Source organism: Xyrauchen texanus, chromosome 21 (genome assembly GCF_025860055.1).
Source record: "Xyrauchen texanus isolate HMW12.3.18 chromosome 21, RBS_HiC_50CHRs, whole genome shotgun sequence".
Taxonomy (NCBI): domain Eukaryota; kingdom Metazoa; phylum Chordata; class Actinopteri; order Cypriniformes; family Catostomidae; genus Xyrauchen; species Xyrauchen texanus.
Genome location: NC_068296.1, coordinates 32,699,268 through 32,722,041, shown reverse-complemented (window position 1 = coordinate 32,722,041; position 22,774 = coordinate 32,699,268). Strand labels below are relative to the sequence as shown.

The 22,774-nt window shown below is 39.4% G+C and overlaps 1 protein-coding gene and 1 pseudogene across 5 annotated transcripts in view; one reads left to right on the top strand and one right to left on the bottom strand.

Annotated features, from left to right (window-relative positions):
* Positions 1 to 6,009: 6,009 nt before the first annotated feature.
* LOC127661585 (C-X-C chemokine receptor type 5-like) lies at positions 6,010 to 10,454 on the top strand (annotated as a pseudogene).
* A 90-nt stretch (positions 10,455 to 10,544) lies between these two features.
* The window catches only part of LOC127661584 (B-cell CLL/lymphoma 9-like protein), a 60,490-nt gene continuing 48,260 nt past the window's right edge, over positions 10,545 to 22,774 (bottom strand). For 4 of the 5 annotated variants that reach the window (XM_052152344.1, XM_052152346.1, XM_052152347.1 and 1 more), the window contains exons 4-9: positions 21,717 to 21,842; positions 18,187 to 18,361; positions 17,235 to 17,319; positions 14,433 to 16,851; positions 14,001 to 14,252; positions 10,545 to 12,104 (exon numbers count right to left, since the gene is read on the bottom strand). In XM_052152344.1, coding sequence (XP_052008304.1) covers positions 10,879 to 12,104; positions 14,001 to 14,252; positions 14,433 to 16,851; positions 17,235 to 17,319; positions 18,187 to 18,361; positions 21,717 to 21,842 — 4,283 coding nt within the window. In that variant the 3' untranslated portion in view covers positions 10,545 to 10,878. The remainder of the gene's footprint in view (positions 12,105 to 14,000; positions 14,253 to 14,432; positions 16,852 to 17,234; positions 17,320 to 18,186; positions 18,362 to 21,716; positions 21,843 to 22,774) is intronic. The other variant, XM_052152348.1, reaches the window with a different exon arrangement.

The window sequence follows — 22,774 nt, the reverse complement described above, 5'->3', positions numbered from 1 at the left end:
GAGAGTATGATAGTGTGCGTGTGAATGCTTTGATAGTGTGTGTGAGAGAGTATGATAGTGTGCGTGTAAATGCTTTGATAGCGTATGAGAGTATGATAGTTTGAGAGTATGATAGTGTGCGTGTGAACTCTTTGATGGTGCGTGTGAGAGTATGATAGTGTGCGTGTGAATGCTTTGATGGTGCATGTGAGAGTAAGATAGTGTGCGTGTAAATGCTTTGATAGTGCGTGTGAGAGAGTATGATAGTGTGCGTGTGAATGCTTTGATAGTGCGTGTGACAGTATGATAGTGTGCGTGTGAATGCTTTGATGGTGCGTGTGAGAGTATGATAGTTTGAGAGTATGATAGTGCGTGTGAGAGTATGATAGTTTGAGAGTATGATAGTGTGCGTGTGAATGCTTTGATGGTGCGTGTGAGAGTATGATAGTGTGAGAGTATGATAGTGCGTGTGAGAGTATGATAGTGTGCGTGTGAATGCTTTGATAGTGCGTGTGAGAGTATGATAGTGTGCGTGAATGCTTTGATAGTGCATGTGAGAGTATGATAGTGTGCATGTGAATGCTTTGATAGTGCGTGAGAGAGTATGATAGTGTGCGTGTGAATGCTTTGATGGTGCATGTGAGAGTCAGATAGTGTGCGTGTGAATGCTTTGATAGTGCGTGTGAGAGAGTATGATAGTGTGCGTGTGAATGCTTTGATGGAGCGTGTGAGAGTATGATAGTGTGCGTGTGAATGCTTTGATGGTGCGTGTGAGAGTATGATAGTTTGAGAGTATGATAGTGTGAGAGTATGATAGTGTGAGAGTATGATAGTGCGTGTGAGAGTATGATAGTGTGCGTGTGAATGCTTTGATAGTGCGTGTGAGAGTATGATAGTGTGCGTGTGAATGCTTTGATAGTGCATGTGAGAGTATGATAGTGTGCGTGTGAATGCTTTGATAGTGCGTGTGAGAGTATGATAGTGTGAGAGTATGATAGTGTGCGTGTGAATGCTTTGATAGTGCGTGTCAGAGTATGATAGTGTGAGAGTATGATAGTGTGCGTGTGAATGCTTTGATAGTGCATGTGAGAGTATGATAGTGTGAGAGTATGATAGTGTGCGTGTGAGAGCATGATAGTGTGAGAGTATGATAGTGTGCGTGTGAATGCTTTGATAGTGCATGTGAGAGTATGATAGTGTGCGTGTGAATGCTTTGATAGTGCATGTGAGAGTATGATAGTGTGCGTGTGAATGCTTTGATAGTGCGTGTGAGAGTATGATAGTGTGAGAGTATGATAGTGTGCGTGTGAATGCTTTGATGGTGCGTGTGAGAGTATGATAGTGTGCGTGTGTGCTTTGATGGTGCGTGTGAGAGTATGATAGTGTGAGAGTATGATAGTGCGTGTGAGAGTATGATAGTGTGCGTGTGAATGCTTTGATAGTGCGTGTGTGAATGCTTTGATAGTGCGTGTGAGAGTATGATAGTGTGAGAGTATGATAGTGTGCATGTGAGAGTATGATAGTGTGCGTGTGTGCTTTGACGGTGCGTGTGAATGCTTTGATAGTGCGTGTGAGAGTATGATAGTGTGAGAGTATGATAGTGTGCGTGTAAATGCTTTGTGCATGTGAGAGTATGATAGAGTGCGTGTGAGAGTATGATAGAGTGCGTGTGAGAGTATGATAGTGTGCGTGAATGCTTTGATAGTGCATGTGAGAGTATGATAGTGTGCGTGTGAATGCTTTGTGCGTGTGAGAGTATGATAGTGTGCGGGTAAATGCTTTGATAGTGCGTGTGAGAGTATGATAGTGTGCGTGTGAATGCTTTGATAGTGCGTGTGACAGTATGATAGAGTGCGTGTGAGAGTATGATAGAGTGCGTGTGAGAGTATGATAGAGTGCTTTGTAAATGCTTTGATAGTGCGTGTGAGAGAAAGTTTGATAGTGCGTGTGAGAGTATGATAATGTGTGTGTGAATGCTTTGATAGTGCATGTGAGAGAAAGTTTAAAAGTGCGTGTGAGAGAAAGTTTGATAATGTGTGTGTGAATGCGTGTGAGAGAAAGTTTGATAGTGCGTGTCAGAGTATGATAGTGTGCGTGTGAATGCTTTGATAGTGCGTGTCAGTGTATGATAGTGTGCGTGTGAATGCTTTGATAGTGTGTGTGTGAGAGAAAGTTTGATAGTGCATGTGAGAGTATGATTGTGTGCGTGTGAATGCTTTAATGGTGCATGTGAGAGTATGATTGTGTGCGTGTGAATGCTTTGATGGTGCATGTGAGAGTATGATAGTGTGCGTGTGAATGCTTTGATGGTGCATGTGAGAGTATGATTGTGTGCGTGTGAATGCTTTGATAGTGTGTGTGAGAGAAAGTTTGATAGTGCGTGTGAGAGAAAGTTTGATAATGTGTGTGTGAATGCGTGTGAGAGAAAGTTTGATAGTGCGTGTCAGAGTATGATAGTGTGCGTGTGAATGCTTTGATAGTGCGTGTCAGTGTATGATAGTGTGCGTGTGAATGCTTTGATAGTGTGTGTGTGAGAGAAAGTTTGATAGTGCATGTGAGAGTATGATTGTGTGCGTGTGAATGCTTTAATGGTGCATGTGAGAGTATGATTGTGTGCGTGTGAATGCTTTGATGGTGCATGTGAGAGTATGATAGTGTGCGTGTGAATGCTTTGATGGTGCATGTGAGAGTATGATTGTGTGCGTGTGAATGCTTTGATAGTGTGTGTGAGAGAAAGTTTGATAGTGCGTGTGAGAGTATGATAGAGTGCGTGTGAGAGTATGATAGTGTGTGTGAATGTTTGATATTGCGTGTGAGAGAAAGTTTGATAGTGTGTATGTTAATGATTTGATAGTGCGTGTGAGAGTATGATAGTGCGCGTGTGAATGCTTTGATAGTGTGTGTGAGAGAAAGTTTGATGGTGCATGTGAGAGTATGATAGTGTGCGTGTGAATGCTTTGATGGTGCATGTGAGAGTATGATAGTGCGTGTGAGAGTATGATAGTGTGTGTGTGAATGCTTTGATAGTGTGTGTGAGAGAAAGTTTGATAGTGCGTGTGAGAGAGTATGATAGTGTTTGTGTGTCTTACATGACATTTTTGTTTTCTGTGTTATTGCTGTTTACTGTTAAACCAAATATAACTATTCTTAAATTCCCAATTCCCCCAAATGTATGTGTAATAATTTGCCACCACATCATTCAAAGTGTTCCAGATAATTTAGTATACAGGGCCCAACATAAGAGAGAAGTAACAAGTAATCATAGTTTGAATTTCACATGTGACGCATATGAAAAATGAAACTTAATACAACCCCAGCATTTTCAACAAGACATAACCTGTGTCAGTATTTTCTTGAAACATGGTTGGCTGATTTCCAAGTGTCATAGGCAATTGCATTTACATCACATTTTATTGTTACGTTTATGTAGCCTACTTAATGCCAAATACTTTCTTTCCAAAGTGATCTTTTAAAAAGTGGTGATTTTGCATAGGTTGTAAATCTCTGTGGTACTCTGTGTTACAGTTATAAGTAACCAGAACAGGCTGCTGAGAACAAAAGGTGCTAAGTTATTGTCAGCCAAATGTTAAAAAGAAAACCACCTTCCTAGCTGCAAAAATTATGCAAGTCATTTAGATCAGGTTAATTAAAGCATATCAAATCAGAGTGTCATAGGGGTGCAAATCCTACCAAGTATAGTATAATTGTGACTTGATTTGCAGGATAGTGGGGGAGGAGAGTTTGTTCTGTAAAGGAAATGTGTGGGCTACATTCTTTCTTTCTTTTGTAAATAATTCAAATAAGGTGAGCGTGAGTCCTTGAGAGTTGATTTTTAAAGGGGTGTGTTTCAAGACTTCGGTCGGTTATTCAGAGTGGTTTCACCACTGAGGCACCTCTTATTTCACTTATTACTGGAGTGGACACACTTCTGAGACAATTGCATGGATTATATGTATCAAGACGAACATGGATCAAATAACAAATAAAGTCACTTTTGAAGTGAGTATTCCAAAGCTCCTATATTTGTCTGCGGATCTTTGTGTGATGATGAGGTGGGCGGGGCCTGGCCGTGACTAAGCACACCTGCCCCCCAAACGGGCTAATCAGCCAAGGAGAGGGATAAAGGCAGCCAGATGAGAGAGAGAGAGAGAGAGAGAGAGAGAGAGAGAGAGAGAGAGAGAGAGAGAGAGAGAGAGAGAGAATGAATCACTACATGCAGAATTCTGTAGAAACATTCTCAGAGAATAACACCTTACAACACTGCAACCTGAAGCCCTTAAAACCCAAGAGCTGAAGCCTAAAACCAGTCCCCTTTGTAAGCTGATTCTGAAACTCACAAACCCACTAACAAACACTAGTTTCAGACCAGCACTGCTGAACTAAACCAAATCATAAAAGAAAGCAAAAATTCATATTTGGACCATTGGGAAAATGAAAGTAAAAACCAAAGCAAACATATAATCTGGCAGAATATCTGCACACTGTAAGAGATCCAAAACAGAGACGTATCCTCACCAAATACAGACTCGAAAAGGCCGACACAGACAAACATGGCTTCCAAAGGAAGAACGAGTCTGTGCTCACTGTGACAGGGGTGAGGTCGAGAAAGAGACACACTTTCTCCTTCACTGTGAGAAATTTACAGAGGTGAGAGAGAAATACCTCCACAAACTCTCAAACCTCATGCCACAGTTTTCCAGTTTGGCAGAAACAGATCAGATGCTGGTGTTACTGGGGGAGGACCATCATGCACCAGTTGCAGCAAAATTCCTTTTTGAGCTGCACACCCTCAGAAACCAATTACTGCCTTAATGTACTTAATTCACTGTACTTTTATTTTCTTCTGTTCATAATGTCCTGTAAAATGCATATTTTATTTTATATTGTAGTGTCTATTGTTATGCTAGTTTTTTATTTTATTTGATTCATTACCTGGCACCTTATTTTAATTCTATCTTTATTGTTATTTGTTACTATTTTATTATTGTTATTTGTCTTGTCATTATCTGTTTATTAATGCTTTGGCAATATTGTATGTAAACACAATCATGCCAATAAAGTACTTTTAAATTGAAAATTGAGAAAGAGAGAGAGAGAGCGCCACACACAGCTGATGTTTGTGTGTGTGTGTGTTTATGTTGTTGTATTTATGTTATAATTTTTTATTAAATATTACTTTGATGGTTCGTTCGGTTCCCGCCTCCTCCTCTTCCATTTTAACACCTCTGTTACATTGGTGCCAAAACCCGGAAGGGAGGAGGGATGTGCTGTCATTGAGTCCACGCCACTGCCGTTCGCTCAAAGGAGCAGCCATGGTCGTTCACCGGGGGAACGGAGAAGTCGCTGCCATCTGCCTTGATGCGGAGGGAGCCGCTACCAGGGTCGGAGGGGCTCGCTACCAACCGCCAGAATGCGTAGGAACGGGCGCTGTCCGCGTACACACTGCGGTCGACAGTGGCTGGCGGTGAAGTCGCTAGTGGGCGTTCCCGCTACTGGTTGCCAGTAAAGATGAGTGAGAAATCTGCGGCGAAAACGCAAACGCGGGTCTGTCTGGGTCCACAAAACCATTCAATCTCGGAGTCAGCACGGCGAGTACCACCGGCTGGTGCAAGAGCTGCGGCTGGATATACCATATCCATATCATAGAGCACTGGAAAATTCCTAACAGCAAGAATGATCCTTTCATCAATCTTTCCATTACTGCAGTAGCTGAGAGAGAGAAGGATCACGTGAGCTCTCCCGTCTTCTCTCCTATTGGCTGTCGCTTCCGTAAGTCGCTCTTCATTTGAATAAAGTTGAACTTCTTGTCGGTACACGGATCTTGCAGGTGGAACGGATCGTGTACCCATAGACATAATAAATATATGTCTATGCGTGTACCGACACTTGTCTCAACTTTGTCGCGTCGCTGGACAAGCCCACATCTAGTCACCAACGGTCGCCGGAAGTCGCTGTGCTCTCATTGAAAATTAATGGGATGGTGTGGCTGAGAGCCATGAAGTCGAGCCGCTGCTATATGGAGGACAAAACCTGCAAAAATAATAAATAAATAAATGTAATAATAAGAAAATAAATAAAGGAATAAATGTCTTGATAAAACAAATATAATTCGTTTTTAATTAAAGTTATTTCTGAATTTATTTTTGTAGACGTTTTTTACCCTTAATTTATAATTTTCTCTTTTTAGTTGTATTCTTTAAAACTTTTTATTCTTTCATTTTTTTATTATTATTTAATTATGCATTCATTTATTTTTACATTTATTTATTCCCACCTGTATTTATTTCCATATTTAAATATTCCCACGTGTATTTATTTTTATGTTTATTCTTACATTTCTGTCTCTTGTATGATAATTATGTGGGCTGGTCCTGTTTACCATTGGTTTATCATAGATCAATCAGCATGTGCTCGATTACTCTTGACTTGTTTTGATATGACGTTAGGTCATGGCCATATCGTGTAAACTATAGCTATTTGTGGGGCTAAAAACATAAGAGCGTACGTCAATCCAAGATTTATTGGTTATACTACAATCAAAAAATAAATGGGTAGCTGTTTCTTCAACAAAACCACAAAATTAGCAAGTTTAATAAATTATATGATTTAACCTTGCTTTTCTCTTTTTTTTTCTTCTGTGTATATAACTTCATATTTTGATGTCCGCAAATCCATATTATTGTTTTCTGTTGTTATGATTGTTCATTGTAAAAGATACAATCATGCTTCATTTCCCTGATCGTTTATGTATGTATGTGTATATATAAGTTCCGCAATAAAAAAAACTATAGCTGACGCTTCATATCTAGAGAGTTGCGCAACTTAGCGAATGAAGTCGATAACCACGCATTAAATAACTAAGAGTAGAGGTGCTTATTGATGGTTTAGGAGAGCTGTATGCTTGAAGGTCGAAGCACATCCTGGATTGTTAGACTGTCTGCAAAACTTTTCCCGAGTCAGAGGGTGCTATGGTGGGATGTCCATCTTCTTTGCTTTCGATAAGTACCATTGAGCTCTCAACCAATGATGCACTGGAGCTACGCAAGGACCGCCTCCCTCATTTCCATGTTGCACACAGAAAAGTAAAAATAAATACATGTATAAATAATTAAATATATATGGGAATATATAAGTATGGAAATACATATATGTGGGAATAAATAAATATAAAAAATTAATGAACACATAAATATTTTTTTTTAAATCAATGCAAAATAAATGAATAAAAAAAAGTTACAAATAAATATAGAAAATAATAAATTCAGGAATACATTTTATTAAAAACTAATTATATTTGTTTTATCAAGACATTTATTCCTTTATTCTTTTTTTATTATTACATTTATTTATTCAAGTATGTATAATATTAATATTATAAATAAAATGTAAATACAGACAAGAAAAAAAGTGAGACATTTACCTAAATATCATTACAACATAGTGCTGCAGTTGTTTATGGTTAAATCAAATTGAAATGGTAAATAATTAGGCAATACCTTGTATGTGCTTTCATTAGCAAGAATTTACAGTAAAGTATGTACAAATTTAATTTGCGATTTAATGACATTGTCATTTTGATTGATCTATTGCAGAATATCCATTGTAAACATTGCAGGATCTGAAAACGCTGATAGCACATGTTCATCACTCAGATGTCTCTTTGATGTCTGTAAGACGTAAGACATATCACTTATGTTGTTTGCTCATCTGCAATACGTCATTCAGCAGATGTCTTTGAGAAACTTAAGAATGTTTGTGAATCTGATCTTTTTAAGATGTTTAGCAGATGTTAATTATGTAGTGATGCTTTCCAGATGACAAGATCTAAACATCTTGAAGAAGTACGTTCACTATCTGGGAAAATTAGACAAAAGGGTGATTAATCTTGCTGATCATATCTAACTTGTAAATATTTTCTCTATTAGAATATAGATGGCCTTTTTGACAATGAAAATATGACAGAGGATCCTTTGGATGAGGTACAGTACACCTGTGACAACAGCATAAAACCCACTGCACCTTTTTCACACCATGTTCCAGCCCCTTGTGTATGATGTGGTGTTTCTCCTGAGCTTGACAGGAGAAATATTCATGTTACCATTTGCAGACTCAGAGGCTGGCTGGATGGCTTTTTTAGTTTTTTTTTTTTTTTTTGCAAGCTATTGGGCCTTATTAATAGCCTAAATCTAGTGTGTGGGAGTCTGCTATTGGCATGTATCAGCTTTGATCACCATCTCACATGCGGTCCCAACCCTCCAGACCAGTCTGCTCTGGCTCCTCTACCTATCTGTGTTCATGCCCAACATGGTGTTCCTGTCCATGGAGGTAGATCAGAACAAAACTGACTAGCTCTATTGCTCTTATAACAACCATGGCATCCATGCAAACAACTGGATGCTGATCAACCAGTTCCTCCTACACCTCTTCTTCCTGACTTTGGTCATCATGGGGTACTGCAACACCACCGTAATCCTCAAGCTTTGCCAAAGCCAGTGGAGTCTGGAAAAGCAGGGGGCCATTCAGCTGGCCTTGCTGGTTTTCTGCCTGTGCTGGCTGCCCTATAACATTACCGTTCTAATGGATAACCTGGTGGTACTGGCTGCTATGCCTGAACAGAGCTGCCACAATCGCTCCACACTGGAACAGGCACCGATAATGACAGTGCGCATTGGCTTTACCCATTGTTGGCTGAATCCAATCATGTATGCCTTCATAGGAGTATGTTTCCGGAGAGACCTCCTGCAGTTGCTAGCAAAAAGGAAGTGTGTGTACGTATGCCTGCCAGGGCTTAGAGCTGAAAGTCTTGGTAGAGTGTCAGTCTCAGAGGTTGTTACCAACACAACAGTTGAAGTTTTTAAAATGACTGCTAATCATTAAACAAAAAATAAGTTTTAGTGGTGATCTACATACCCCAAAATGATTTGCACAATTAAACTACACTTACAATTGTTTAAAGGTCATAGCACTAAATAGGAAAACATTAAATCAAGTGGAATTTAGCTTAAAAAAATGTCAGCACAAGCAAACCTTTTAAACTAAATATTTAACATAAAACCTAAAAGTTTAAAATAACTTGTATTGAATGTATTTTCATTAGTTGACAACATTTCAAGAGGCAATCACTTTAAAGATAGTTGCGGTAACACTTTTATGCAATATATTGTGTTTAAGTTTTAAATGATATTTCTGGTTGTCAAATCTTGGAACATGTCCAGTTAATGATGCACCACACCTGTGGTTACTCTGCGAATACACGTGTGAATTTGTGGGGCACTGACTTTATACATCTACTTAAAATGACATTGCCCAGTTGGTTAAAATTAATTGTAAAAATGGCTAAAAAAGATAGTTCTGAGAAAAAAAAAAATCTTTTTAAGTGTTGCTCAAGTATCCAAATACTTTTTGGGGCCAGGTTGAACTGCAATAATAAACAAAACTAAGATTTTGCATTATGCCTAACCCACTATAGTGCTTTGCATTAGAGGTCGACCGATAGTGGATTTTGCCAAACCGATAACTAAGGTGGTGGAAAAGGCAGATAATATTTATAGCCTACATTCACTAGATTAAAACTATCGGTATAGATTTTTGCAGATAACCGATAGTTCCAAAAATCAACTATTGGCACAGATAAATCTGTAAAACCGATATATCGGTCTACATCTACTTTTGCATTGTGTTTAAAGTGTGGTCTTGTCCAGAGTACAGTAAATGTTAAATAGCAAATGGTTCTGAAATAATAAAATTATCTAATGGAGTTATTATTTTTTTGTAATGTGATCATTAGTCAATATGCCCCCTCCCCCCACACAAAACAAACATCAAACAAGGCAAACACAAAGTTGCTGAACAGGTTTTTTTTTTCTTATGTTATTAGATTTCTAATAAAACACATTATATAGAACAGTTGCAAACAAGCACAAATTGCATCGTATTTACAGCAATCTCTCTCTCTCTCATATATATATACACACTGATCAGCCACAACATTAAAACCACCTGCCTAATATTGTGTAGGTTCCCCTCGTGCCGCCAAAACAGCGCCAACCTGCATAGCATTCTGAGATGCTGTTCTTCACACCACAATTGTACAGAGCGGTTATCTGAGTTACCGTAGACGTTGTCAGTTGTTGGTGCCAGACAGGCTGGTTTGAGTATTTCTATAACTGCTGATCTCCTGGGATTTTCACACACAAGTCTCTAGAATTTACTCCAAATGGTGCCAAAAACATCAAGTGTGCAGCAGTTATGTGGACGGAAATGCCTTGTTAATGAGAGAGGTCAACAGAGAATGGCCAGACTGGTTCGAACTGACAAAGTCTATGGTAACTCGGGTAACCACTCTGTACAATTTTGAGAAGAATGTCATCTCAGAATGCTATACTGAGATGAAGGTTGGCGCTCTTTTGGTTGCAAAACCTACAAAATATACAGTAAGGCAGGTGATTTTAATGTTGTGGCTGATCAGTGTGTGTGTGTGTATATATATATATATATATATATATATATATATATATATATATATATATATATATATATAATATTTATATTTCAATTTTTATATATTACTTTGCACAACAATTTGGTAGCCAGAATGTAATTGGAACATATAAACCCATAGGCATTTCTCCTTTCCCCAAAGCAATCAAACACATTGATCTGAAATACACATATTTTACAAATATCTTAAAAAATGGCTTCAGATTTTACTTAACTGTAATGATAACCATCTACAGTTAGTTTTACGGCCAAAGTTTACATAAGCATCATGAAATTATTACTAAAACCACAGTTTTTTAGCATTTGATTGCCACAGTTTCTCAATGGCAATAAAAATATGTCCAAATCAGAAATAACCAATAAGAAACAAAGTTTTTACAGTTTTACAGAGAAGCCCCATTAAAAGTGCATGTTGGCCATACTCCCAGGCCCATAGCCCAATGGGCTGTCCAGTGACATGCTCCTTTGTCTTAGACTCTGAGGGCCCATCATGCCTGACTGGGAATGTGGAGGTCCCATCATAGGCCCCTGAGGGGACATGAGCGGCCCCTGCTGGCCAAAGTGCTCCCCAGGGAGGGCCATGCCCCGCTGCTTAGCCTGCATAATCATCAAATTCTGCTGGGCCATAAGATTATGGGGATGCTGCTGTGGAGACAGCATACCACGGGGAGGGTGGGACGGGTGTTGTAAGAGGTTATTGGCCATCATGGCCTGCTGCTGTTGGTGGTGTTGCTGCTGGAGCTGTTGTTGTGGAGACATGCCTGTCCTACCCATCATGTGCCCTGGGTGGCATATGGGCCCCATTCCACCACCTGAACCCATGCCCCTGGAGCCAATCTGAGGCATGCCCATCCCTGAGCGCATACCACAATGCGTGTGTGAGGGGTGTAGGGGCATCTGCTGTTCGGCCATCATGTTCTGAAGGTTAGCAATATGGGGGTTGGACGAGGGGATGTTGCTATGGGGAGGTCCAGATGAGGAGAGCTGCTTGAGAAGATGAGCAGAAGAAGCATGTTGCAGTTGGCCCTGGTGAGGATTCTGCTGTGGCTGGGACATGGTTTCACTCTTGGGGAAGTACTGTAGGGTGCTGCTGGGTTTGTCAGCAGGAATGATGCGGGAAAGGTCGAACTCAGGAATGCCTGTATGTGTGGGCCTGATGACCTCACTCAGGTCTGGACCATCACCCATTGGCATGGATGGAAAAGAGTCTGGTTGGTGAGGAGGCCGCTGGTGAGAAACGCCTTTACTTAAAAGATGCATCTGCTGAGGTGGAAGGACCTCATCAGGACGCTGGGGGTACTGATGCCCCATCCCACCAATAGGGGAGTGAGGAGGTCCCTGCATGCGAGGAAATCCCCCCATCTGGGTTTGGGAATGCATTGGGGAAACATTACAGGGTCCTATTCCATCAGTAGGTCCTCCTCCATCTCCCATTACTGTTGAGGTCATTCCTGACATGCCCATAGGATTAGGAGATGGGAGCATGGGCCCAGAGGGATCATGGGATAGCTGCTGACCTCCTTGCAGAACCATTCCCATGGGACTTTGTGGACCACTATGAGGTCCCATTGAACCTTGGGAGGAAAGGAGCATCTGTGTAGACTGGTGATTTCCCATGTTTCCCACTAAAAAAAGAGTGTCAAAATAGCATCATATGTAATCAATCTCATGAACAAATTTGATCTCTATTAACTATTTGGGTGAATCTCATGAAACCTTTCAAGAAATGTAAAGGTCATATTTCACCATAAAAAAAAAGAAAAGAAAAAAATGATTCCTTATAATTTTTTTTGCATTGTGACAATATTTCTGGGACAATTCAGCACCTTTTAGCCACAAATTCTCTTACTGTAATGTGTCTGGTATTGTCTTTCTGGTATTGTCTTTCTGGTATTGTCTTTTATTTTTTAATGCCAATTCTCATTACTGTAATACAGTCATATTTTACTATATTACTGTAATACTATTTTATAATGATTTTTAAATATTTAAAGACAGTAGAGCAAATTTTACAATTGTATAAATACTTAAAATCTTTTTTATTGTGAGAGTAATGAGACTGAGACTGTGTATTTCACATTATTTATAGTAATGATAACTTGGGGGTAAAATGAGCTTAACTGTCTTGTCACAATTCAAAAAATGTTATGGGTTCTTATGATAGACTTTATGCAAATAAATACATTTATATAAACATTAGGGTTGCTCCGATACCAACATTTTGGCTTCGGTACGATACCAGCCCCGGTACCTCGGTATCAATACTAAATACTTAGTCAGCAAATAAAAAGCCACAGATTTTTGATAATTACACAGAAAATTACTTGATTAAAAGAACTGCAAGTCTTACAGATGCATTTTATGTTTGAATTTGTCTGGATGCCATGTTAAATGTTTTAATGAAATGTTACGATCAAATGGTGTTTAATCTAATTAATAAATATACAGCTTTAATCAAATGAAAATATAATAATTATTTTTTAACAGATAATTTCTATATTATTTTTGATCAAATAAAATGTTTCAGTATTAATGAAAACATTAATGAAAATAATTTTTTACCTAGGCTGCTATGGCTTAATCAAAACATGCTGATATTCAGAACAGCTTTTGTGATATTGCTTACAGATAATAATAATAACAATAAAAATATAATAATAATAATAATAATAATAATAAATCACAACAATTTAAAATTATACTATTGTTATTTTGAGTATTATTGCTACTTTTTGAATATTAATTTTTTATACAGTAATTATATTTTCCTTTATTTTGACACACCTTTCAGTTCTTTTTTGATTGGTTAGTTATATCAAGCTTCCCATTAATGCTGGATTCAATACCCCCATCGTGACTCGCAAGTTGAAATCTCCGGGCTGCACCTGAGAAGGAGATTTCAGTGTTCACAGCCATTTTCTGAACACACTGCATGAAAACCAAGCACCAGTAGTGTGTGTTGCATCTGTGTGTGTACGCATGCACATGCGAAGTAGACCATAGAGCAGCAGCACCTGTCGTTCATGTTGTAGTGTGCAGCAATTGTGACTGTATATTATTTAATTAAATGACATCCTTCTGCTGTATAATGGCCATATCGAGACTTTTTAAATTTTATTTACAAATTGTCATTGATTTCATCACAAAACTGTCACATCTCATAAGATTTTGCTAATGGTAACATACTGTAATATGGTACCAAAATTAACAACAAAATCTTACCGTTTAAATTTTTTTGGTATTGAGATATTTTGTTAGTACTGGTATATAGCGCAACCCTAATATACATATTTTAAGGGGTAAAATAAGACCTGGACGGAAAGCAGAAAAGTTATAATAATATAACTGAATATCATATTACGAACTGAAGTACCACCCACCCACCCACCCAACACACCCACCCACCCACACCCACCCACACACCCACCCACACACCCACCCACACACACACACCCTTTTCAATTATGCAATTTGAGATTTAGATTCTAAAAAAGTTTATTACATTAAAAAAAAAAACATACCTGACATGCCAGGTAGAAGGGGTCTATCTGGTAGCATCTCATCATCTGATGTGGCGATTGTCTTGATGGCATCATGATAGAGTGGAGTGGAGCTGGGCAAGGCATACTTTGACATCTGAGACATTATAAGGGATAAAGGATTCTGGGATGGTGGGGCATCTGGTGAGGATGTAAAAGGCATGCTGGGATTGATAGAGTTGGGAGGCTGGCTGATGGGTGTTGAGTTTGAACTCCTAGGTGGCAGGGACATACCTACGATTTAAAAAAAAAAATGAATCATTGTCTAAATTCCAAAAAGCATTCATATACAGAACATAATATAAACATTTACATAAAATATGAAAAACATAACATTTTGACAGATTATATTTTGCTGTAAAAATGATCAGTGCATTTATAAGCTAAATTTGTAATATTTCTAAAAACCTTTACCTGTATCAGTGGAGCTGCTCCCCCCATTCCCTGCGACTTTGACACTAGGTGGCCCACCAGGGCTGGGCATAGCAGTTTTGGGTGAGGCAGTCCAGCCAGGTGAAGCAACAGGCATGGTTGGAGACTTTAGGTGTCCAGGAGAGCCAGATGGAGAGCGAAGACCCAGGGAAGGGCCCATGACCTGGGGGGACTTAATAGAGGTGGTGGAGGGAGTTCCAGCCCCAGAAGCTGCTGGTAAAGGAGGGTGAGGTCCACTCTGTGGTAACTGGCTGGGTGATTTCAGGCCTGCTGCAGAGGGGGAGTGCATATGAGGAGATGGCTCCTGGCTAAGAGAGGGGGATTTGAGCTGGTGAGATGGGGGTATAGCTGGGGAACCCATTGGGTTAACACTAATGAAAAGGTCAGGAGGATGTCGGGTGCCAAGATCTGTACCCCTTGAGCCTGTGTTCACGAGAATGTGACTAAGCCTTGAGGTGCTGCTCATGTGGGGAGGGCCTGAGTGGTCTGGTACAAACATCTCAGGGCCTGGTTGCTGCATATATAAACCATCACCTTGACTACCAGAAAAGGAGCTCTGGTTGGGGAACCTAAGAGGTCCATCTGGGCCATGGATCATTCCTTTGTTAGCACCACCTTGACCATTCAGAGAAGCCCTTATTCGGGAGATGTCTTCTGGGCTCAACATCTCCCCAAGAGAGCCACTAAGTCCAGGACCTCCTCTCAGCTTCTGAGCCAACAACTGCTGCTGTTGTGGATTCATGTTCATGCCCATATTCATGTTAATGTTACCCCCCAAAGGTGACTCAACAATGTCTCTCATTGTAGGGCCACCATCACTGCCAACTCCTCCAATGGGAGAGCCCATTATAGCCCGAGAACCAGGAAAGTCCATTGGATCACCACGAAAGGGTGGACCTCCTCCCATGCCAGAATTATGGAAGCCTGGTCCTCCAGTGCTATCCATCATCCTAGGACCTCCAAGCCCTGCCTGCTGCTGGTGCCTTGATATTTGATGCAAGTCTAATCTGTGGATTCTACGGAACATCTCTTCCCGTGTTAAAGGGCGATCCAAATCACCCGGAAAGTGCTGAGGAGGACCACCAGGCCCTCCGGGAGGGTAGCACCCATGAAATAGGCCTCCACCACCCATGTTTTCATCTAACCAACCCATGCCTGGCCTTGGATGTCTTTGAGGACCCAATCCTTCCATTGCCAAAACTCCCCCAGGGCTTTCAGAGTAGCTTCCACCACCTGACGGGCCTCGCATCTGTCCAAGAAATCTTGGTCCTCGAGGCCCCTCCTGATGCATGTCCATTATTCGTCCATTACCTCCTATGCCTCCCCCTAACATTGGTCCTGTCCCACACTGTTGATCACCAGGTTTACTGTGATATGGTGGCGGGGGGCCCCTCATTAGCAATGGTGGCCCCCCGGGCATGCCCATCTCTGACATCATGCGGAAATGCTGGGGATGTTGGTGTGGGTTAATTTCTTGTTGTCGCCTTTTCTCTTGATAGTACTCTTCCTGCAACTTCCTCCAAGCCAGCTGTTCTGGTGTCACACCTTCAGTCCCCATTAGGGGTCCCATGTCCAACCCTGAAGGTGATGATAGGTGATGGCGGTGTGGTGGTATACCATGATGTGGGCCCATCAGAGAGTTCTCCAAACTAGGCCCACCAAGATTCTGTGTCTGTGAGATGATGGACTGTAAAGGCTCCTCATACTTTTTCATTCCACCCACAGGGGGCATGCCATGCATACCAGCATTGCTGCTATGGCAGTTACTAGCATTTCCCCCACCATTTTCATCATCTTCCAATCGCCTACCTCCATCATTACTATTATTGTTGTTGATATTAGTGCTATTAGGATTCCCATTAGAACCTCTTGGTTCCTCATGGCCAGCACCAGCACCAGCACCACTACGGAGAAGCAACCTCTCAATGTCTCGAAGAGTCTGCAGAGAACGTTCACGATGCTCCAGTTGCTCTTTAGAGAGGCCATCTGTATTTCCTGGGCCCCCGCGCTGGCCTAGTTCACTAAGACAGTGTGCAGATAGTGCAGAGGGACTAGAGGAAGGAGACAAACCTGCACCATGTTGGGGAACTGTACCTGACCTGTCTACTCCATCTGATCCTGAAACTCCTACAGATTGAGGGCCTGAAATTCCTTGACCCAGTGAATGAGCTGCAGAGCGGCTGTTGCTAATTGATGTTCCTCCCCGGTGGGGTTGAGTTGGCTCACCATCTGGATGGCCTGTGGAGGAAGGAGTACAAGTGCCAGGAAGGTGTCCTATGACAACTCCACCAACGGAAGGTGGCCGAGGTGTACCACTTTGGGATTTGGGTGTTCCAGTGGGCGGAGTGTGACTAGAGCTGATCTGCTCTGTTAGGTTGGAGAGTTTTCCAACACCAGTAGACTGTTCAGAGAGATAGACAGGGATACAGAAAAAGAAAAAGACAAAAAAAGAGGTGGTGGTGGGGGTGGCTGTTAAATAAAATTATTAATCTGAGCTCCACACAATACAAAAGACATTCAACAGTACTATTTCTCATTACAAAAGATAAAGGAACAAAGACGAGCTTGTGATTTAAATAGCCATTTAAACAAATACAGGGTCTCACGCTACATAGCAATTGCAAGTGAGGATGTGATGACACATTTCTTCCATATTTAAAGACTGTGTATGTACGAGTTATGTTTAGAAACAAAACAAAAAAATGTAGCTTAACCTAGCCATTTAGAATGTTGCGTAGCAATATAAAAGCATGTGTATGTATGTGTCTGTGTATAGGAACAGACCTGATCCAGCTTGGTGCGGGGAACATTCTGCTGGTGATACATGAGGATGGAGTCTGTGTGGCCATGCATCACTGACTCTGCAGCACTGCAGAACACATACAAATATTTAGTGGTCTCTGCTCCATAAACAAATATGCACAGAATATAAATATATATGTAAAGCCGTTTTTTATAATTTATGTATTATTATTTCCTCAAACACAAAAACATATGGTACCTGCTAACATGTATTTCTATACAATACAACAATACATCAGCTTGTCCAACCTATTGCTTAACAATTTTTTTTTTTTTTTTTCCTATGATCTACTATTTCTTAATAGTTTCCAATTCAACAATTTGACAATGTCTTGTAAAAGCATACTTCTACACCTATTACAAAAGTGTGGTGGAAAATCGGCTGCTAAGTGAATATAAGCATATAAGTCAACTCCTTTGTTGTGGCTTCATCAAATTTTACCAACATACATTTTGAGTTACAATTATTAAAGCAGGATGTCTGAGCTTTCATTTACTTATGATTGGGAACTCAGAGTGACTATTGTCTGGATGTGGGCATTATAGAAGGTCATGTGCACTGGATGTGTGCATCACCCATTGAAATAAACAAGACGTAAGAAATTGAATCATTTATATAATTTTGATATTGTGTATATAATTAAAGGAATTCATTAAGATGAGGATCAAACCTGATACTGCTGTGACCATTCTGAGCAGTGTATGGGAGCTGACTCTCCTTATTGACTGGATGTTTTTACAAACAGTATGATGGGATGCCAGCAGTACTTGAACTACCAACCGTTATTTTACTCAGAAAGTATTCATTATGAAGGTGCACCAGGCAGTATAATGAGAAATTAAGCTTTTCAAAATGAATGAGAAATGTTATGAGAAGAAAAACAAAAAACAATTTGCAACATAATGTTTACCCAGATTGAGCAATCATACTGACCTGTTGGCAAGGCTGGTGGTGAAAACATACACTACTTGCTGAGAGGGCCGAGGATGCATATCTGTGCGAATACCAGGTCCATGGCCAGAACCTAAACCTGGACCTCCCGGTTCACTAACAGTGCCCGTGGCAGATGAACCAGAGTGGGCCTGACCAGGACACATCACATGCTCTCCTGAATGAGTGTCGCCAAAGAAAAACAAAGCGAATGAGTCATCAGGTATGAGAAAATTGATAAAAAAAATCAGAATTGGCTTTCCCACTTATGGAGCCTATATACTTTCAAAAAGTACTGTGGCATTAACATGGTATAGTCATGGTGTCAAACAGTAAAACCATGGTTCTTTGATATATACCATATTACTGAATGATGGTATTTACATGGAACTCCATGGTACATAAAAGAATACCATTGTATTACCATGGTATATGTACAAAAAAACATGGCATTTCCATGATGCCATGTCCAAAAACCAGGGTACGTTTATAAGTACAACACAAAAACATAGCAGATATTATAACGCTTTCTGAACTATTATTACAATCATAAAGATTCTAGTGAATCTTAGAATCAAGCTGTTTGTTCACTGCCAAACAAATCTTCCAGAAAGCCACAAGGAGGAGCTAAATACCACAGAAACAATTCCCAGAGCTCCAGTTACATGAGCGACTGATAGCTTGGCATTTACGTCATGAAATTATGTGGGCAGATATGAAACGCTGAAGATTAGTGAAAAATAAAAACAACAAACAGGCCATTTTCTGTTTAGATCACATGAAATAAATGGAAAATCTTGTTAAAAATTTGGGAAAACATCTAATGGTTACACCACACAAAACGTAACCTTAATTCAATTTGTAGGTTTTAATATCTCAGACAAGGTCAAGGTTACAGTCAGTTATTTAAGATACTATGTGATATAAGTGTTTATAGGTGTTGTGTGAGCCTTATGTTTCATGCCACACCTTCAGTCACATGTCCATACACAACTGAGGAGGCAGGGTTTACCTCACATGAGGGGACAAATAGTTTGGATGTTCAGTTTGTATATTAAATGAGAAAATATCATGCCATTATAGGCAAGAACACACATCATTTTCAATATTGTATGCTTTGTCGAGCTGAAGTGTAATGATTGCCTTATCAACATTAGAAAACAGCTAGTTAGTATTAGTTTAGCTTAAGCTAAAAACATGTCATTGTAAATATGAATGAACTCATCAATATATTTAAAGACATAAACTAAAATCACAAAGTGCTGTTGTCGTTTCAAGGCGTTTGCAGCTGTATTATGAATAAAAGGGTTGCCAAACGTGGCAGTTATGAGTAGAACTTTTAAAACAGTTATTTCTCTTTTTTTAGTTTGGTATGTAAACACATCTCTAAATGCTTCTTTCTCAGTTTTTTCTAGAACAGAACAGCAGGTAGCAAAGGGCGTACGCACGTTCCAGGGTTGTGGTCACCAACTGACAAGATGCACATCCACAAATACATACTGTATGTGAAGCTTTGAAGATGACACTAGAGCAGTCTACACGGGTATAATGTGAGGCCTTACACTGGAAGGGGACTGACTGTTTTACCATCTGAGAGTTGGCCAATAGCTTCATCTAGTTGCCTTCAAAACAGGGAACACAGTTGTCTCGCAGTAGGGTGTGGGGGGCGGGGGGGGTATTCTTGTGGTTTTAACAATGTTATGAACTTTAAACTTTAAATAGATTTTTATATTTAATATTTATCAACACATTTTTTTACTGTGCATTTCTGGTAAATAGGCTGAAAATGTTTCAATATTGTGATTTAATATTATTAATGATATTTCAATATTTTTTTAATTGATTTTGTTTTTCAAATATATTTATTAGTTATCAATTTACTTGCCTTTATGAAAAAGCTAATCATTTATTCTGCATTCTGGTAAATAGGCTGCAAAGCTTTCACTATTGTTATTTTAACAATGAAATTAACATTTATTATTTTTCCATAATTATTTAAATTAATAACTAAAGCTGTCAATTGATTCAAATGTGTAATCAAATGATTTACATGGTATACTGATTAATTAATCAAATACATAAATATTTGCTGAGAAAGCCCCTCAAATAACACTAATTCAATATGTAATTATTAAATAATTATATTTAAATGATAAAAAAATATAATAAAAATAAAACAAGTTTTTGGCATTAAAAAGACAATAGAAAAGTGGCTTTAGGATGCAATAGATTGTTTATTTCCATATAATTGAACATAATAATTGGCCTACATTTCACAGCAATCCATTCTGGAGCATCTCTGTTTTGTTGTGTCATAAACGTACCGTTTTTAGGTTGCTGTGTCAAGTTAAAGGAATTTTAAAATAAAAAAAAAACATGTCTTGATATCCCTGCATTATGATTTATGGTCCGCCAAGCTGTATTTGAACTCAAGAACGTGCTCTCATCGTGGGTGTTTATCAAACTACATTTTTGCACCCTTGAAGGGCACTTCAGGAAGGGGACGCCACTTGAAGAGTCATTCCAAACAAAAATAAGAACGCTTATTTTTTTTTACAAAAGGCCCTTTTATAGGACATTTAGTGAAGGGTACTTTAAACTGTACTGCCATGCTCTCTTTAGAGAGCCCACATGAAGAGATTTGTCTTTTGTAGTGAGTAGGGCACAGGGATGATCACTTTCGATTGTAATTCGCCCTTTGGGTTGTCTGCTCTCGGTACGAATGATTTGTTCTCTGTCTGTATACGCTGCATGTTGCCTATACAGCGAGTTTTGCTTCCCCCTGGATAAAACAGATGGTACTAAAAGCTTGAATTGATCAGATATAAAGAATATTCCCTATTACAGTCCGGGGACATGATTAATTGCGTAATTCTTTTAATGCGTTATTTTTTAAACAATTAATCGCACTGAATTAACGCGTTAAATCAACAGCCATATTTATAACATGTATTTGTTATTTATCAATTTACCTTTCTATATTAAAAAAACGATTTATTCAGCATTTCTAGTAAATAGGCTAGCTCTGTCTTCTGTTATGTCTTTGTTTCTGTAACCTGATTCATGAAATTTATCATGAATTCATTTTAATTATTGATATTTTTACTTATGTTGGACCACGTCATGTGACACCTGAGTAGAGGTTTATGGGTATGTATAGGTGTGTTATGTATGCTCCTTTCATTATGAGCTTTTAGCATAAAATGTCACATATGTGGTAAGGCAAAAATGTAAGTATTTTTGGGAGCAACAGTGTCCTGACTGTGATTCTTCAGTGATTTTAAATTGTTTTCCTTATCGAGCACTTTCGTTACCAGTATTTTTGGTGTGCATGCTATACTAAGATGGTGGTGTGCCTTTGAGTACTACATTTAAACATTAATATATTTTCCGTGTTTTTGCGACAACACAGTCAACTAGACGCTTGTGTAAATACTGTACACAGAAACTCATACCCTTTAGGGCTTGAAAGACAGTGTTTGTGTACAGTATAGACTGGCCGGGTGTACTACACTGTGTATGTGTATACTTACGGTGTGTGGCAGAAAGGGGTTTCTCATCCTCTTCCTCAGTTTCAGCCCCCGAGCACCATTCATCTCCGCTGTACGGCTGCTTTCTCTCCAACACACACCGCCGTTTGCTGCGCATCACACCCTCTACTGGACACCATTGAAAAAACACAGAGACAATATAAACATGTTTCAAATACAAGTTCAAATGCCTAGATATTGGGAAAATCTAGTATTCTATATAGATTTTAAACTTGGAAATATACATTAAAAAAATCCACGTAATTTGTCATTAAAGCTAAATGAAAGCCAAATTACTAAGGAAATTCGTGTTAATTTCTTGGTTCAACTTAGATGTCAAATTAGTAGTATATTGTATAACTTGCAATGAAAAACATATAAAAAACAGTAAAAGTGGACATTTGAACCCCACTGCATATATGAACATACAGGCTCAGTCACCCACAAATGGACAGATAAACATACAGTGAAACTGAATTCTGGATACTATCCGTTCTCACACACTCCAGACACAGAACACTCCAGAAATGTAAGGCATTTAAGGGGTATGAGAGGACACAAGGCCTCCAAAGCCTTGAAATATCTCCTAACCTTGAATACCAGACAAAGTAAAACAGAAAAAGTGTGTGTGTGTGTGAGAGAGAGAGAGAGAGCAGGCGGTGTTAGGTTGTGGTGTCCTCGGCCTGTGCACGCCGTGTTGGTGGTGGGCAGAGATAAAGAGCTGACCTTTTCAGCATCCTCTTTTGTTCCCAGCAGACATCAGTTTACGTAAATGAGTGAGTCAGCTCTCTCTCTCTCTGGTCTACATTCTCTTTAATCATTGGCCCTTTCCAGGTGTGGCAGTCGAGTGGTCTGAAGTGGATGGGTGACTTGCATTTCATTTGAATGTCTCTCTGTTTGTTTTTCTACCGGTTGAGCAATATTTACAGAGAAAAGAGAGGAAGAGAGAGGATATTCTCCCTAAAAAAACAATCCCATTTCCTGCCTGTTCTTCTCCACTTTTGGTGTTACTGCTAGAGTATTATTGTTAACGAAGATGAAAACAAGAAATCAGAGTTCCC